Source organism: Oncorhynchus keta, chromosome 24, assembly GCF_023373465.1.
Source record: "Oncorhynchus keta strain PuntledgeMale-10-30-2019 chromosome 24, Oket_V2, whole genome shotgun sequence".
Classification (NCBI taxonomy): Eukaryota; Metazoa; Chordata; class Actinopteri; order Salmoniformes; family Salmonidae; genus Oncorhynchus; species Oncorhynchus keta.
This window is the reverse complement of record NC_068444.1, coordinates 23530611-23548466: the sequence shown is the minus strand read 5'-3', so window position 1 is coordinate 23548466 and position 17856 is coordinate 23530611. Positions and strand designations below refer to the sequence as shown.

The following is a 17856-nucleotide window of genomic DNA, read 5'->3' as shown; positions in this document are numbered from 1 at the left end:
GGAGCTCTATAGGAGAAAGCCCTGCCTCCAGCTGTTTGCTTAGAAATTCTAGGGACAATTAGGAGGCCTGCGTCTTGTGACCGTAGCGTACGTGTAGGTATGTACGGCAGGACCAAATCAGAGAGGTAGGTAGGAGCAAGCCCATGTAATGCTTTGTAGGTTAGCAGTAAAACCTTGAAATCAGCCCTTGCTTTGACAGGAAGCCAGTGTAGAGAGGCTAGCACTGGAGTAATATGATCAAATTTGTTGGTTCTAGTCAGGATTCTAGCAGCCGTATTTAGCACTAACTGAAGTTTATTTAGTGCTTTATCCGGGTAGCCGGAAAATAGAGCATTGCAGTAGTCTAACCTAGAAGTGACAAAAGCATGGATTAATTTTTCTGCATCATTTTTGGACAGAAAGTTTCTGATTTTTTCAATGTTACGTAGATGGAAAAAAGCTGTCCTCGAAATGGTCTTGATATGTTCTTCAAAAGAGAGATCAGGGTCCATTTGGTTAGGTCAGGGTGTGACTTTGGTGGGCAAATCTATGTTTCTACTTCTTTGTTGGCCTAGTATGGTTCCCAATCAGAGGCAGCTGTTTATCGTTGTCTCTGATTGGGGATTACACTTAGGCAGCCCTTTTTCCCACCTTCAGTTGTGGGATCTTGTTTTTGTACAGTTAATGTGTAGACTGCAGAACGTTACGTTTGTTTATCTTCTTTTTTTTGGTGCTCATCAAAATAAAGAAAGATGTACGCTTACCACGCTGCGCCTTGGTCTCATTCCAACAACGGACGTAACAATATGAAAAGAATAATGGTCAAATATTGTACAATCCAGGTGTGCTAAGCTCTTGGAGACTTACCCAGAAAGACTCACAGCTGTAATCGCTGCCAAATGTGATTCTAACATGTATTGACTCAGGGGGTTGAATACTTACAGTATCTAATCAAGATATATTAGTTGTTTATTTTCTTTTACATATGTTAGAATTGTTCTTCCATTTTGAGTCATTTGTGTAGATCGTTGACAATTAAATACATTTCACTCCCACTTTGTAACACAACAAAATGTGGAAAAAGTGAAGGCCTATGAATACTTTCTGAAGGCACTGTGCATGATATCTATTTTGTTCTCAATATTGTGCTAAATATCTAATTTCTGCTAAATAGGAAAATAGCACCGGTTATATCATAGTATAAAGAAGTGTTTGTACAGTCGTGGCCAAAAGTTTTGAGAATGACACAAATATAAATTTTCACAAAGTTTTCTGCTTCAGTGTCTTTAGATATTTTTGTCAGATGTTACTATGGAATAGTGAAGTATAATTACAAGCATTTCATAAGCGTCAAAGGCTTTTATTGACAATTACATGAAGTTGATACAAAGAGTCAATATTTGCAGTGTTGAGCCTTCTTTTTCAAAACCTCTGCAATCCGCCCTGGCATGCTGTCAATTAACTTCTGGGCCACATCCTGACTGATGGCAGCACATTCTTGCATAATCAATGATTGGAGTTTGGGTTTTTGTTTGTCCACCCGCCTCTTGAGGATTGACCACAAGTTCTCAATGGGATTAAGGTCTGGGGAGTTTCCTGGCCATGGACCCCTGAGCCACTTAGTTATCACTTTTGCCTTATGGCAAGGTGCTCCATCATGCTGGAAAAGGCATTGTTCATCACCAAACTGTTCCTGGATGGTTGGGAGAAGTTGGTCTCGGAGGATGTGTTGGTACCATTCTTTATTCATGGCTGTGTTCTTAGGCAAAATTGTGAGTGAGCCCACTCCCTTGGCTGAGAAGCAACCCCAGACATGAATGGTCTCAGGATGCTTTACTGTTGGCATGACACAGGGCTGGTGGTAGCGCTCACCTTGTCTTCTCCGGACAAGCTTTTTTCCAGATGCCCCAAACAATCAGAAAGGGGATTCATCACAAAAAATGACTTTACCCCAGTTCTCAGCATTCCAATCCCTGTACCTTTTGCAGAATATCAGTCTGTCCCTGATGTTTTTCCTGGAGAGAAGTGGCTTCTTTGCTGCCCTTCTTGACACCAGGCCATCCTCCAAAAGTCTTCGCCTCACTGTGCGTGCAGATGCACTCACACCTGCCTGCTACCATTCCTGAGCAAGCTCTGTACTGGTGGTGCCCCGATCCCGCAGCTGAATCAACTTTAGGAGACGGTCCTGGAGCTTGCTGGACTTTCTTGGGCGCCCTGAAGCCTTCCTCACAACAATTGAACTGCTCCCCCTGAAGTTCTTGATGATCCGATAAATGGTTGATTTAGGTGCAATCTTACTGGCAGCAATATACTTGCCTGTGAAGCCCTTTTTGTGCAAAGCAATGATGACGGCACGTGTTTCCTTGCAGGTAACCATGGCTGACAGAGGAAGAACAATGATTCCAAGTACCACCCTCCTTTTGATGTTTCCAGTCTGTTTTTCGAACTCAATCAGCATGACAGAGTGATCTCCAGCCTTGTCCTCAACAACACCTGTATTAATGAGAGAATCACTGAAATTATGTCAGTTGGTCCTTTTGTGGCAGGGCTGAAATGCAGTGGAAATGTTTTTTGGGGATTCAGTTCATTTACATGGCAAAAAGGGACTTTGCAATTAATTGCATTTAATCTGATCACTCTTCATAACATTCTGGAGTATATGCAAATTGCCATCATACAAATTGAGGCAGGAGACTTTGTGAAAATTAATATTTGTGTCATTCCCAAAATGTTTGGCCACGACTGTAAGTAGACTCATGAGCTCATAGCTTGCCCCATGCAAATATAACTTTGGGCTATGTGTGCGTGTGTGTGTGTGTGTGTGTGTGTGTGTGTGTGTGTGTGTGTGTGTGTGTGTGTGTGTGTGTGTGTGTGTGTGTGTGTGTGTGTGTGTGTGTGTGTGTGTGTGTGTGTTTGTGTGTGTGTGTCAGCATTAGATGAAATATTATATTTTTGACCATGTACTCTGACTTCCCCTGCTGTGTCTCTTCCACTCTCTCTCCCCCTTGCCCCCTCGCCCCCTCACTGTCTCCCTCCCTCCCTCTTTTTCCCTCTATCAGCATGAGAAGTTCACCAGCCAGCTCCAGCTGAGTAAGAAGCCCTCCAACGGTGAGCCCACCAAGTCACCTGGCAAATCTCCTCCCAAGTCTCCTGCTAAGACCCCCAAGTCCTCCAGCTGCAGACCAGCCGAGAGCAAGGCAGCCGAGGGGACCATGGAGCCATCAGCCAAACCTGCCGAATCACACAAGGGAGATGACAAGATGGCAGGTGAGAGCAGGAAGCACATATAAGAGATGACATGTATGTTGTACATTACGGTATGATCCAGTCATTTCAGGGAATAACTTAATGGGATATTTCATTGTTGATCTTCAAGTGATTCAGTCATGACACAGTATTTGGAGATTTGGCCCTTTCTGCATCCAAGTTGTGACTAGATTCATAATTCCATTTTATACCGATAGCATTTTAGAATCAGTATTCAGCAACGATTGTCATGATCCCACCGTAGATGATACAGTATAGATAGACATGTCATCTGAAAAGACTAATAAATCTCTACTTTTCACTGCCTGTCTCTTCTGGAGCCTTTTCTTTTCATTTATTGCCTGTAATAAAAGAGTGAGGGTTTAGGGCGGATGTTTAAATAACACATTGTAAATCCAGCTGAATCTCATTAAAGCAACCTTAAAAACAACACAATAATCTGAACAACTGTCCCTGTACCACTGGAGGGTCTTATCTGATTGGCCAGCCTAGCATGCTCCTGGGCCCACTATCAGTAGCTGAATGAGTATTATTCCAATCAAATAGCTATAATTATCTACAGGAGGCAGTAGAGTGTCTGCAGCTGCTCCAGCTCTCCTCTCACTCTGTTTCTGTTTCTGTCATCTCTCCCCTGTGCTTTTGGCAGGAGGAATGTCCACTACACTTGCATCGTTTACACGCTCAATAGTCAATTCACTCAGCTGGAGTGGGAACTTATGCTTGTGTTGGTGTAGGTAACAGTGGATATTTTACTGATGTTAGTGTCTCTTACAGTAGTTGGTACAGATACTGGATACTCTGTGGGAGGCTGAGGGGATGTCTTGAGTTGAATAGCTGCTGTATTACAGATGGCACAGTATATTTGTCTAGCTTTTAACAGTGGAACCATGGCTTTTACATTGTGACAGTACATGGTTCATTGTCATTACATTAGGAATCTCAGAGGGAGTTTTTGCTATGCACTGGACTTTTACAGTAGGTTACCTGGGGCGGCAGGTAGCCTAGGCTATCGAAAGGTCGCTGGTTCGAATCCCTGAGCCGACTAGGTGAAAAATCTGTCTACATAACCTTGAGCAAGGCACTTAACCCCAATTGCTCCTGTAAGTTGCTCTGGATAAGAGTGTCTGCTGAATGACTTCAATGTTAAGCTGTTTGGTCCCTATGGATTGAGTAGTTAGTTCTGAAATATGAGAAGATGTCCTTAATGAATGGCTTTAGCCGTTGTCTATAGTCTCAGGATCAAAACAACAGATGTTCTAACACTGTCATATGGGGCATCAGGCTTAATCCATGAGTCCAGTGTACCAGCATTACATGCAACCCTGCTTGCCACCCACTATGTGTTTAATTACAACATCTGCAGTAGGGACCTTCAGCAGAAGGCCTCCATTACCCGACGGCCCTTAAAAAATAGGAGGCAGGAAGCGTTTACATGTGTTTCTCCTTTGCTGCCACCTGGATATTTTAGCCTGTTAATTGTCAGTTTGATGCTAATGTGTTGGTCCCCCCTGACGACTCAGGGAATCACTGTATGTTCCCTTTCCTCTCTGCAACACACCACCATAGGTTCACTGGAGATATTATGCAAGCAGGCATAGCTCCTCACCAAGCTTGCAGCATTTATAGGCTCCTCACCAATCTTGCAGCAGTAATAGGCATTTATAGGCATTTTTAACACAAGCATCTGTAAGTATGTGCTGCAATGAATGCCTTCTCTGGGTTTTGTTCAACATATGTAGGATCTTCATTTGAGCTAGTTTGCCACAGCAGAAAAATGATCCTGCAGCAACAGGAAATTGGGGCGGCAGGGTAGCCTAGTGGTTAGAGCGTTGCACTAGTGAAGTTCATATCCCTGAGCTGACAAGGTACAAATTTGTCATTCTGCCCCTGAACAGGCAGTTAACCCAGGCCGTCATTGAAAATAAGAATCTGTTCATTAACTGACTTGCCTATTCATGGTTGTTTTTGTAGGGGTTGATCGGAAAAATCAAGTCTGAAATTTCGAAGTGGGATTTACAAACTTCAGAAGCCTTTTAAACCTCAAATATACAACAAGTTTTAAATGTCTTGCATTTCAGAAAAGTTGCCCTGCAACAGAGTGTTCAAATGAAGATCCTGCATCTGCATGCAAAGTCAGTGCTTACTTAAACTTGAAGTGATTATGTTCCATTTAGCTATTGTGACTTTATTTGTAGTAAATTGGCCTACACATCATGTCCCGACCTGGGTTCAACTAGCAACATACTATTGGGCTTGACTTGGACTGAAATAGATGCTGGTACTCATTTTGGGTGCCGGTACGGTTTATATTTAGGTGCTGGCACTCTACAATACTTTTGAGCTAATATTCTATAAGAGGAACAGGAGCTCAAGCAGTAGAACATTTTAGGTGCCGGTACTCAGCTCTGGTGAACTCCTGCCCAAGTCAAGCACTGGTAATCTGTAACACAGAGAAATGTGTCCGTTGGTTCAAATGAGGATCAGACAAAGTCCAGGAAGAGATTCTCCTCTTAAACATTTCAACCGATAAACACAGCCAACCTCCAGCCAGTCTGTTTGAAGTCAGATCTGCCATATGTGTTGGTTGTGTGTTGACTTAAGCTCATTGGTGATAAGGGATCAGAGCATGGTGTTGATGGGCTTGTCCCTCTGTGTCCTGCTGACTGGGTTATGTAGGTCAGTGGAATGGCTAAAGCCAAATCAGTGCTCCATGACCCATCATCCAGCTTTAAGACAGAGGGATTAAAAGACACTAGTGCAGCTGTGCTCAGGAAGTATTGCATGACCATCACAGTAACTACTGGCCTGTTACTGTGCCCATTGATTTCATTCATATACATGCATGTTTCACAAGCACAATGGATAGATTATTCAATCTAAATCTAGTGAAACGTCTTGTGTTTGTGTTATAGGGGACATAGCAGCATTGCACCGGGGAACCCCTCTGTATGGACAGCCATCCTGGTGGGGGGATGGGGACGCAGACGATGAGAACTCCTTCAAGCAGGAGACCAAGACGTGTGGGAAGAAACATGACAGCTCTGCGGCAGGTAAGAACCCCGAAAAATGACCTCATCATATCTCAAATAAAAACAAATGTGTACATGTCTAGATGTTCAGATACATGCATACTGTACAGTATACTCTAAGGCCTAAAGAACATGATCCAATGACATTCCTGATGGCTTGAGGTCAAATCAAGATAAACTGAAAGATAGTCTTTTTTACTTGTGTTCAGTTTTTATGAATTGGCAGAGAATTTGAGCTGGCAATTTTTTTGTAGACGTTCCTGGTTGATCATTGTACCCTATGCAATGTTTGTTCTGAAATATTCCTGTGGTTATAACGGAACTATAGCATGCCAACGTTGGAACATAAAGCACAGAATACTTTCTGTAAGTAGTGAAATGGTGGATTTATGTTCATTCCCAGGCTTATCCTGTCTCTGTGTATTGAGGGTAATGGCCATCCGGACTCGCACTGTGTGTGTGTCTGTGTTGGTCCGGAGGACTGGGATCCCATTAACTTGTGCTGGGCAGGAGTAACAGGATTAGAGATTAGACCAGGCTTGGACGCTGCAGGACACCCAATGGGTGCTGGGGTGGACTGGGGGAAGGCCGACCAGACCTCTTAGACTATTAGATCATAGAGCTGTCCTTACACTATCAACAGTCAGAGCTGGACAATAGCACCAGTGCAGTGCATGTCCTCGGCATCTCTTAGGAAAGCCAACATTTTGGGATAAACTGAGGCTTGTGATCGGAAAGCCTGGAGGACTTTTATTTTAATTCAAGTATGGGAGAGGTTGCATCTATCATGGAACTCAGTAAGTTGAAGCAATTTAACAGATTCTTTGTGTGACCATTGACATGTGTAGAAAGTATAGTGTAGGCTACTTTTGAATTACAATTCTATTAAACAACAGTCGATTAATGTAAGGATATTTGTATTATGACCATATTCATTTTGGGGGGAAAATGTACAGTTGAAGTCGGAAGTTTACATACACCTTAGCCAAATACATTAAAACTCTGTTTTTCACAATTCCTGACAAAAAATCCTAGTGAAAATTTCAGAATAATAATAGAGAGAGTGATTTATTTCAGCTTTTATTTCTTTCATCACATTCCCAGTGGATCAGAAGTTTACATACACTCAATTAGTATTTGGTAGCATTGCCTTTAAATTGTTTAACTTGGGTGAAATCTTTCGGGTAGCCTTCCACAAGCTTCCCACAATAAGCTGGGTGAATTTTGGCCCATTCCTCCTGACAGAGCTGGTATAACGGAGTCAGGTTTGTAGGCCTCCTTGCTCGCACACACTCCTTGCTCGTACACACACAAGTATTAAAACCATGGGACCATGGCACAAAGCCCTGACCTCAATCCTATAGAATTGTGACCTCAATCCTATAGAAAATTTGTGGGCAGAACTGAAAAACAGTTCTGCCCACAAATATTCTATAGGATTGAGGTCAGGGCTTTGTGATGGCCACTCCAATACCTTGACTTTGTTGTCCTTAAGCCATTTTGCCACAACTTTGGAAGTATGCTTGCCATCTATTTTGTGAAGTGCACCAGCCCCTCCTGCAGCAAAGCACCCCCACAACATGATGCTGCCACCCCTGTGCTTCATGGTTGGGATGGTGTTCTTCGGCTTGCAAGCCTCCCCTTTTTCCTCCAAACATAACGATGGTCATTGTGGCCAAACAGTTCTATTTTTGATTCATCAGACCAGAGGGCATTTCTGCAAAAAGTACGATCTTTGTCCCCATGAGCAGTTGCAAACCGTAGTCTGGATTTTTTTATGGTGGTTTTGGAGCAGTGGCTTCTTCCTTGCCGAGCGGCCTTTCAGGTTGTGTTGATATAGGACTTGTTTTACTGTGGATATAGATACTTTTGTCCTTGTTTCCTCCAGCATCTTCACAAGGTCCTCTTGGAGATAGAACTTGTCTCCTTCCTGAGCGGTATGATGGCTGTCCCATGGTTTTAATACTTGTCTACTATTGTTTGTACAGATGAATGTAGTACCTGAAGGTATACAGATGAATGTAGTACCTTCAAGCGTTTGGAAATTGCTCCCAAGGATTAACCAGACTTGTGGAGGTCTACCATTTTTGAAGGTATGCCTTGAATTACATCCACAGGTCCACATCCAATTGCCTCAAATGATGGAAATTAGCCTATCAGAAGCTTCTAAAGCCATGACATAATGTTTTTTGAATTTTACAAGCTGTTTAAAGGCACTGTCAACTTCGTGTCTGTAAACTTCTGACCCACTGGAATTGTGATACAGTGAAATATAAGTGGAATAATCTGTCTGTAAACAATTGTTGGAAAAATGACTTGTGTCATGCACAAACGACATGCCAAAACTATAGTTTGTTAACAAGAGTTTTAATGACTCTAACCTAAGTGTATGTAAACGTCCAACTTCAACTGTAAAATCACAATATTATTGTGAAAGCAGTGCTCTTATGTACAATAGTGTAACGGTTCTCTTGACTTGAAGGAGAGTCAGACCAAAATGCGGCGTGGCTGTTGAGATTCATGTTTATTGAAACAAAGTAAACACGAATCAAATACAAACACAATAAATGTAACACGAAAACCGAAACAGCCTAATACTGGTGCAAAGTAACACAGACAGGAACAATCACCCACAAACACACAGTGAAACCCATGCTACCTAAGTATGATTCTCAGTCAGAGACAACTAATGACACCTGCCTCTGATTGAGAACCATACTAGGCCAAAACATAGAAATACCCCAAAACATAGAAAAACAAACATAGACTGCCCACCCAACTCACGCCCTGACCATACTAAATAATGACAAAACAAAGGAAATAAAGGTCAGAACGTGACAAGTAGATGGTATGTAGTGACCACGGACCTGTCCTTATCTCTGTTATTGAGAGGCCCACAGCAGAGGGCAGTTGACTGGTCTGTCAGCCGTTGTTAATATGGACAGCATCCCCAAGGAAAGTGTCACAAACAGTGGGCCTTCCTGACCAGTCTTTAGTGACAGCCCCAAGCTTCAACAGAGTGCACTGGCGTGTTATGTATGTAATTGTACGCCATGTCTCTCCGGCGGCATAAAAACAGATCCGGGGTTATATTCATGGTCATTCAATGTAAGTGATACGCGTGCAGTATAGACAGCTTGCAGTGAGCGTGGGTGGTAGGCTGGTAGTGGGTGCTGAAGTCTATAGGGTGCCCATATAATGTTATGGAGTTCTATGTGATTATGTAGAAACTGCTCCTTCTTCTCATTCAAACTGGCCTGAATCTGAAAGCACTCACACCCTCCGCTTCAAATGCCACTTAAGGGAAGTCACTGAAGACAACACTCTCTCTGTTCAAAACAAGACACCATATCCACCCTCCTCTCCTCAGCGTCCAGCTACACTCTCTCTCTCTCTTTCTCTTTCTCTCACAGGGGCATACATTGTGAGTTTATCTAGCCAAGGAGCCTTCAGCTTTGAATAGCATTATCTGCAGGCATTCTTTAGTCAACAAAGGGAACTTCGACTGGTGTGGAGGAGAGATAGAAAACCTTTTTAATGAATCAGCATTATTTTCCTGAAAGCCTAGAGTCTCTTGGGAGCCCAAAGAAGGCACATAATAAGGGTACGCCAATAAGGTGTACACACAATACAGTTCCCCACATCAAAGAGCCAATTTATAATCTAATCTCCTCCCATAGCTATTTCTGTAGTGTGGAGAGGGCATACTACCCCCACTTGCCCTAGTAGAGAGAGGCTAACTAACAACAGAAGGTAGCAGGGGAAGTGAGATAGTTTAGAGGAACGGTCTCATGTACCGTTGAATAGATTCTGTTGTAGCCGCCCCCAGCCCCCATCCTTATGTATTGTCACTCAGGGCTATTGGGTTACGCCATTGCACCAGCTCTCACAGAGCGCTGAAACAAACTGCTTTCTCCAACACTGAAACTCTTATTCGCTATCTAGTCTATAGTAACTTGCTAAAGTAGTAACTTGCTAAAGTCCTTATATATATATATATATATATATATATATATATATATATATATATATATATATATGTTGTTTTGCTAATTACTCAATTTAAGGACATAGTTTACTGGGAATCAGAACTGAGGCTTTAATTTTGAAGAGGGAACCACCTCTGCCTGAACTTGCACTTTCTTTGGCCACCTGTGTCTTTTCAGGAGGATATTCAGTCAGTCAGTCCGTTTCAGCTATGAGGTATGTGTTCTCACTTTTAAAGGCACTCTGGTCACTTCAGGGCGGTGGATTAATGAATATAAAACACCTAAAGTCCTGCCAGATTACTTAGATGTATTATATTGTTAAGTATACATTTGGTTCCTGTCACGAATATGTAATGACATGGGTGTTGTTAGTAATGCTTTGTATGTCTCATGGACTCTAATGTACAGTACACTGAGTGTCCATGTTAAATGAATGGCCACCATGACCCTCAGTGCTTTTGAGTTGAGTTTTCACATCAGTCACATGAGTCTTAATGTGATCATTAGAGGAAGGGTGGTAGTATTTATAAAAAAGGGAAGTTCTAGGCTTAAGTTCTGATTTTCTTGTTCGGGGAAGCAGTGGCTGTTATTGATGCTTGGATAGGATGAAACCACAGCCTTATTTACTGCCAGACTTGTTGGTGACTATAATCTAGGACCTGATGCAAGTGGTACCAGTTTGAATGTACAGTGCCTTCAGAAAGTATTCAGACCTTTCATTTAAAAACAATGTTGTTACGTTACAGCATTATTCTAAAATATATTAAATTGTGGTGGTCTCCCAGTTCCTGCCTCTGAAAAAAATCCACACAGCATGATGCTGCCACCACTATACTTCACCGTAGGGATGGTGTCAGGCTTCCTCCAGACATGACGCTTGGCATTCAGGCCAAAGTGCTAAATCTTGGTTTCATCAGACCAGAGAATCTTGTTTCTCATAGTCCGAGAGACTTTAGGTGCCTTTTGGCAAACTCCAAGCGCGCTGTCATGTGCCTTTTACTGATGAGCCTTTCACTGATGAGCCTTTTACTGATGAGCCTTTTACTGATGAGCCTTTTACTGATGAGCCTTTTACTGATGAGCCTTTTACTGATTTACTCCCCCGATTGCTCAGTTTGGCCGGGCACCCAGCTCTAGGGAGAGTCTTGATGGTTCTAAACTTCTTCCATTCAAGAATGATGGAGGCCACTGTGGTCTTGGTGTTTTGGTACCCTTCCCCAGATCTGTGCCTCCACGCACAATTATGTCTCGGAGCTCTAAGAACAATTCCTTCAACCTCATGGCTTGGGTTTTGCTCTGACATGCACTGTCAACTGTGGGACCTTATCTAGACAGGTGTCTGCCTTTCCAAATAATGTCCAATCAATAGAATTTACCACAGGTGGACTCCAATCAAGTTGTAGAAACATCTCAAGGATGATCAATGGAAACAGGATTCACCTGAGCTCAGTTTAGAATCTCATAGCAAATGGTCTGAATACTTATGTAAATAAGGTATTTCATTGAAAAAAATATATATATATATTTTTAAACATTTCCAAGTGTCTATAAACTTGTTTTTGCTTTGTCGTTATGGGGTATTGTGTGTAGATTTTTTTATTTAATCAATTTTAGAGTAAGGCTGTAATGTAACAAAATGTGGAAAACGTCAAGGGGTCTGAATACTTTCCAAAGGCACTGTAGTTCTCTATATGGACAACATTATGTCTCATTTCACTCCATGTTTTACTTTGTTGAAAGCCCCTGTTCGTTGCAGACATGGGGACTTTATCTGTTTTCAAAAAGAGACAAAAAGTACTTTTAAGTTGAAGTGAAATATATAACTTTCAAGAAAGATTTTGTTTTATAGGGGGTCGTAAATCCCTGTAAGTATTATATCTTCAATATTTGACTTTGATATTGTTCCTTTACTCTGTTAGGGAGGAAATGTGCAAAGCCAACTTTTTTGTATGATACATGAACAACTAAGCTACTCACTTTGTCATACATATACACCAGATGGTCTCTCCACTGTCCAATCAGATCATCCATCATCTCCACATCCCATAATTCCTTGCCACTTAATGTAATCAAATTAAGTTACACAATCATTATTAAGTAATAGCCTAAATGGGTTTTGATTGGCTTCCTCATCATTTATTGTCAAAGTGGACACTACATGGCTTTGTGCCTGTCTGCCTGGGCCCCAGCTCAGCCTGACCTGTTTTGTTTAGAGGGCTGTGTTCTGCCAGGGCCTCAGACACTGATTCAGACTAATGGTGAGACTCAGAACAGACACAGCTGAACGGCCCATGTGGGGCCCATGACCTCTGACCTCTAGATACTGATCCCCAGTGTTCTCCTCTCTGTGAACCTACAGACGGCAGAGAGCCTAAGAGGAGTGAGAGGCCTAGGGAGGACGGCCTGGGCCCCGAGCCGAGCTACTTTGAGATACCCACCAAGGAGGCTCAGATGGCCGAGGACAGCATTCATGAGATCCCCACCAAAGACACTGAGGGGGCTGCTGCAACCGCCAGCGCTCAGGGCCACGCCTCACCTCATGCCTTCACAATCGAGTTTGACGACACCTCCCCTGGCAAGGTCACGATCAAGGACCACGTGTCCAAGCTGACTCCGGACCACCGGCCCCGGCCTAAGAAGGCCTCCCATTCAGGCAGCAAGGACCTCAGCACCCTGCAGGCCGCCATGATGGTCTCTGAGAGCAAGGTGGCTGATTGGCTGGCCCAGAACGACCCCCCTACGGTGCGCAGTGAGTCAACGGAGGACAGCAAAAGCATCAAGAGTGATGTCCCTGTCCACTTCAAGAGGCTCAAAGGTGAGGGCCATAGCCTGCCTGCTCTCCTCCCTATATCCCTGCCTGTCTTTCTCTCTGTCCCCCATCTGTTGCCAGATCAGCGAATGCACTTATTCCTCCCTATAGCTACACTACAGTATCTTCTACTAACTGCTCTACATCTGGCCTTGCTAACCTCACAGTTAAGCTGATCAACATGTGTTTTACTGCTAAAAACCATGAGTGTTTGAGTGTTATTTTGGGAGGTTTTTGGGGAGATCCTGTAAAATGCATCCTCTTAATAAATCTCTTACTCTCTACTAACAGATCCTAAAATGTTGGTAAATCTGATCCTCTAAAATATGACTTGTGTTGGACCCAGAAACTCCTAGGGCGCTATTCAATCTATATCGCTGAAGCGTTACAGATTGCCCACTAGAAATTGAAAGGTAATTTACTATTGAGCCGACATATGCAGCGTTTACTGTGAATGCCGTCTCCACTAACACGTGAACATTGCCTTTAAATTGCAATCACGCTGTAACGCCGAATTTCCGTAATACGGATTGACAACAATAACAATGATACAGTGGGGCAAAAAAGTATTTAGTCAGCCACCAATTGTGCAAGTTCTCCCACTTAAAAAGATGAGAGAGGCCTGTAATTTTCATCATAGGTACACTTCAACTACGACAGACAAAATGAGAAGAAAAAAATCCAGAAAATCACATTGTAGGATTTTTGATTAATTTATTTGCAAATTATGGTGGAAAATAAGTATTTGGTCAATAACAAAAGTTTATCTCAATACTTTGTTATATACAGTGCCTTGCGAAAGTATTCGGCCCCCTTGAACTTTGCGACCTTTTGCCACATTTCAGGCTTCAAACATAAAGATATAAAACTGTATCTTTTTGTGAAGAATCAACAACAAGTGGGACACAATCATGAAGTGGAACGACATTTATTGGATATTTCAAACTTTTTAACAAATCAAAAACTGAAAAATTGGGCGTGCAAAATGATTCAGCCCCTTTACTTTCAGTGCAGCAAACTCTCTCCAGAAGTTCAGTGAGGATCTCTGAATGATCCAATGTTGACCTAAATGACTAATGATGATAAATACAATCCACCTGTGTGTAATCAAGTCTCCGTATAAATGCACCTGCACTGTGATAGTCTCAGAGGTCCGTTAAAAGCGCAGAGAGCATCATGAAGAACAAGGAACACACCAGGCAGGTCCGAGATACTGTTGTGAAGAAGTTTAAAGCCGGATTTGGATACAAAAAGATTTCCCATGCTTTAAACATCCTAAGGAGCACTGTGCAAGCGATAATATTGAAATGGAAGGAGTATCAGACCACTGCAAATCTACCAAGACCTGGCTGTCCCTGTAAACTTTCAGCTCATACAAGGAGAAGACTGATCAGATATGCAGCCAAGAGGCCCATGATCACTCTGGATGAACTGCAGAGATCTACAGCTGAGTTGGGAGACTCTATCCATAGGACAACAATCAGTCGTATATTGCACAATTCTGGCCTTTATGGAAGAGTGGCAAGAAGAAAGCCATTTCTTAAAGATATCCATAAAAAGTGTAGTTTAAAGTTTGCCACAAGCCAACTGGGAGACACACTAAACATGTGGAAGAAGGTGCTCTGTTCAGATGAAGCCAAAATTGAACTTTTTGGCAACAATGCAAAATGTTATGTTTGGCGTAAAAGCAACACAGCTCATCACCCTGAACACACCATCCCCACTGTCAAACATGGTGGTGGCAGCATCATGGTTTGGGCCTGCTTTTCTTCAGCTGGGACAGGGAAGATGGTTAAAATTGATGGGAAGATGGATGGAGCCAAATACAGGACCATTCTGGAAGAAAACCTGATGGAGTCTGCAAAAGACCTGGGACAGAGATTTGTCTTCCAACAAGACAATGATCCAAAACATAAAGCAAAATCTACAATGGAATGGTTCAATAATAAACATCGAGAATCCAATCGAGAATCAGTGGAAAGAGCTGAAAACTGCTGTTCACAAATGCTCTCCATCCAACCTCACTGAGCTCGAGCTGTTTTGCAAGGAGGAATGGGAAAAAATGTCAGTCTCTCGATGTGCAAAACTGATAGAGACATACCCCAAGCGACTTACAGCTGTAATCGCAGCAAAAGGTGGCGCTACAAAGTATTAACTTAAGGGGGCTGAATAATTTTGCACGCCCAATTTTTCAGTTTTTGTTTTGTTAAAAAAGTTTGAAATATCCAATAAATGTCGTTCCACTTCATGATTGTGTCCCACTTGTTGTTGATTCTTCACAAAAAAATACATAATAAATATTTTGGCCCATTCCTCCATGAAGATCTCCTCTAGAGCAGTGATGTTTTGGGGCTGTTGCTGGGCAACACGGACTTTCAACTCCCTCCAAAAATGTTGGCACCACATCGTCAGAGTGCCTACCTCTTGTCCGTAGGCCGTCTCGTTGCCGTTGGTAATCAGGCCTACTACTGTCGCGTCGTCGGCGAGCTTGATGATGAAGTTGTAACTGTGTGAGGCCATGTAGTCGTGGGTATACAGGGAGTACAAGAGGGAACTGAAGTCGCACCCTTGTGGGGCCCCCATGTTGAGGATCAGCGTGGAGGAGGTAATGTTACCTTCCAGTAGAAGCATGTCTTCTACTTTGCTAATGCCGGTAGCAGCAGTCGTACTCTAAACTACAGTAGGCAGGCAGACAGGAGAGAAGACAAAGAAAGGCCATTGCGTGTTTACTCCCCCTGTAGCCTGATCTGACTTTCATCCTGGGAGAAGGCTTTGCTAGTGGTTTATCTAGCTGTATGATTATTCTCCTCCAGGAAACTCTGCTCAGACAAAATTCCCTATGAAGTCACACCATCTCCATGAAATGATAGGTGGCCGTCTGCACTCTTTACAGGTCCTTTATCTCAAATAGTGTCTGATTATGTAATTCTATTAAGGTCATTTATCTCAAATAGTGTCCGTTTATGTAATTCTATAAAGGTCCTTTATCTCAAATAGTGTCTGATTATGTAATTCTATTAAGGTCATTTATCTCAAATAGTGTCTGATTATGTAATTCTATAAAGGTCCTTTATCTCAAATAGTGTCTGATTATGTAATTCTATAAAGGTCCTTTATCTCAAATAGTGTCTGATTATGTAATTCTGTAAAGGTCCCCACCCTCAAGCAAATAGATGTTGAAGTCCTTTTGTGTACTTCATATCACTGACAGAGACACCCACTTATCAAATCAAATCAAATGGCTCTCAGACCCTGGCCATGACCCCACTCTCCGAGGGTGTCTCAGGGAGAGTTGGGATATGCAAAAAACACATTTCCAATGCACACATGCGAATGTACACACTTGTACAAATATACAGTAAATATAGGACAAATATAATCATCCTCCCACACACTTACAGCTCTTTATGTACAACCTATCACTCTGACTGGTGATTCTTCATACTTAAATCTCTCTGCCCTACATAATCCCAGAGACTACATACAGTTTGGCTCTCTACCCTACATAAACCCAGAGACTACATACAGCATGGCTCTCTGCCCTACATAATCCCAGAGACTACATACAGTATGACTCTCTGCCCTACATAAACCCAGAGACTACATACAGTATGGCTCTGTTAATGGCAGTCAGAATATTTGCTATTTCCTCGGGATTAGTCACCAGTACTTCTAAATCCCCCAGCCGTCTCCCAGCTCTGACACCATTGTCTGAGCTTAGCATGGATGGCACAGTGGGCTACCTGCCTGTCTACTTCCCCCATTCTCCATTCTCCCTGCCTAAGGCACTCATTTTCTGCTGAACACCAAGGAGCCAGGCCACATCATCCCATCTCCATGATGATTCATCCACATAGTGCTTTAGTTGTGCTTTCCCTTTGTTTCATATTTTAATTGGAGCCTGGACACTATCTCTGTCTGCATCTTTATTACCATCACTGGGCCTTTTGTAATGCACTTTTTGGGTATGACAACATGAATCTCTTTCTCTCTCTCTCTCTCTCTCTCTCTCTCTCTCTCTCTCTCTCTCTCTCTCTCTCTCTCTCTCTCTCTCTCTCTCTCTCTCTCTCTCTCTCTCTCTCTCTCTCTCTCTCTCTCTCTCTCTCTCTCTCTCTCTCTCTCTCTCTCTCTCTCCCTCTCTCTCTTTCTCCCTACCTATTCTACCTGCTAACTGCTGAGTAGGGTTATTTTGCTGTGGGATGCTATTTGACAGGACTCAGGAGAGAGTGTGGGTTGGGCGCTAGCTACTCTTTGGAGCTGGCTAATTAAATGGCTGCTAATTTATGGTGTGCGATAGCTGTGTCTGGGGGTGGGGCGCAGACAGGATGGTATGAATAGAGATTTATGAAGCACATAGCATGTATGAAGGTGAAGTCAGAGGCTGAGCTGCTGAGTGCTACAGTACATACAATGCTGCTGGACAATGCAGTCTTTCCAGTTTTAGGTGTGGCTCCTGTACTCGGTTTCTGTGGTTTATTCTGAAGCTGTACCTTCCAGAGGCTGTGGTGAGAGTCTAGCTGTGGGACCGAGAGGAGGGAGAAACAGGGGTCGTGTTGAGGTTGGAGTTGTCATGCTGCAGGCGGTCAGGACTGGGAGCGTAGCAGCCTGGTGTGTGTATAAACCGTACATGTGTGTCTGAGTCGTGCTCAATGGTGCTCAGTGCTGCCATCAGCCCCAGGGACAGAGAGCTGTGTGTGTGCCGTCAAGCGTGAGGACGGGAAAGCGAGACGAGCCAGAGGCTGCTGTGTTAATATTCATGTTCTCAGGTGGGTCTCTGAAACAC

At 43.0% G+C, this 17856-nt stretch overlaps 1 protein-coding gene across 11 annotated transcripts in view; it reads left to right on the top strand.

Moving 5' to 3' along the window:
- cep170aa (centrosomal protein 170Aa) overlaps nt 1-17856 on the top strand; it is a 74800-nt gene that overhangs the window by 35882 nt on the left and 21062 nt on the right. For 9 of the 11 annotated variants that reach the window (XM_052477985.1, XM_052477988.1, XM_052477987.1 and 6 more), the window contains exons 6-8: nt 3039-3246; nt 6159-6296; nt 12624-13079. In XM_052477985.1, the coding sequence (XP_052333945.1) occupies nt 3039-3246; nt 6159-6296; nt 12624-13079 (802 nt within the window). Of the gene's footprint in view, nt 1-3038; nt 3247-6158; nt 6297-10332; nt 10479-12623; nt 13080-17856 lie in introns of those variants that run through there. The other 2 variants (XM_052477993.1, XM_035801114.2) reach the window with 2 other exon arrangements.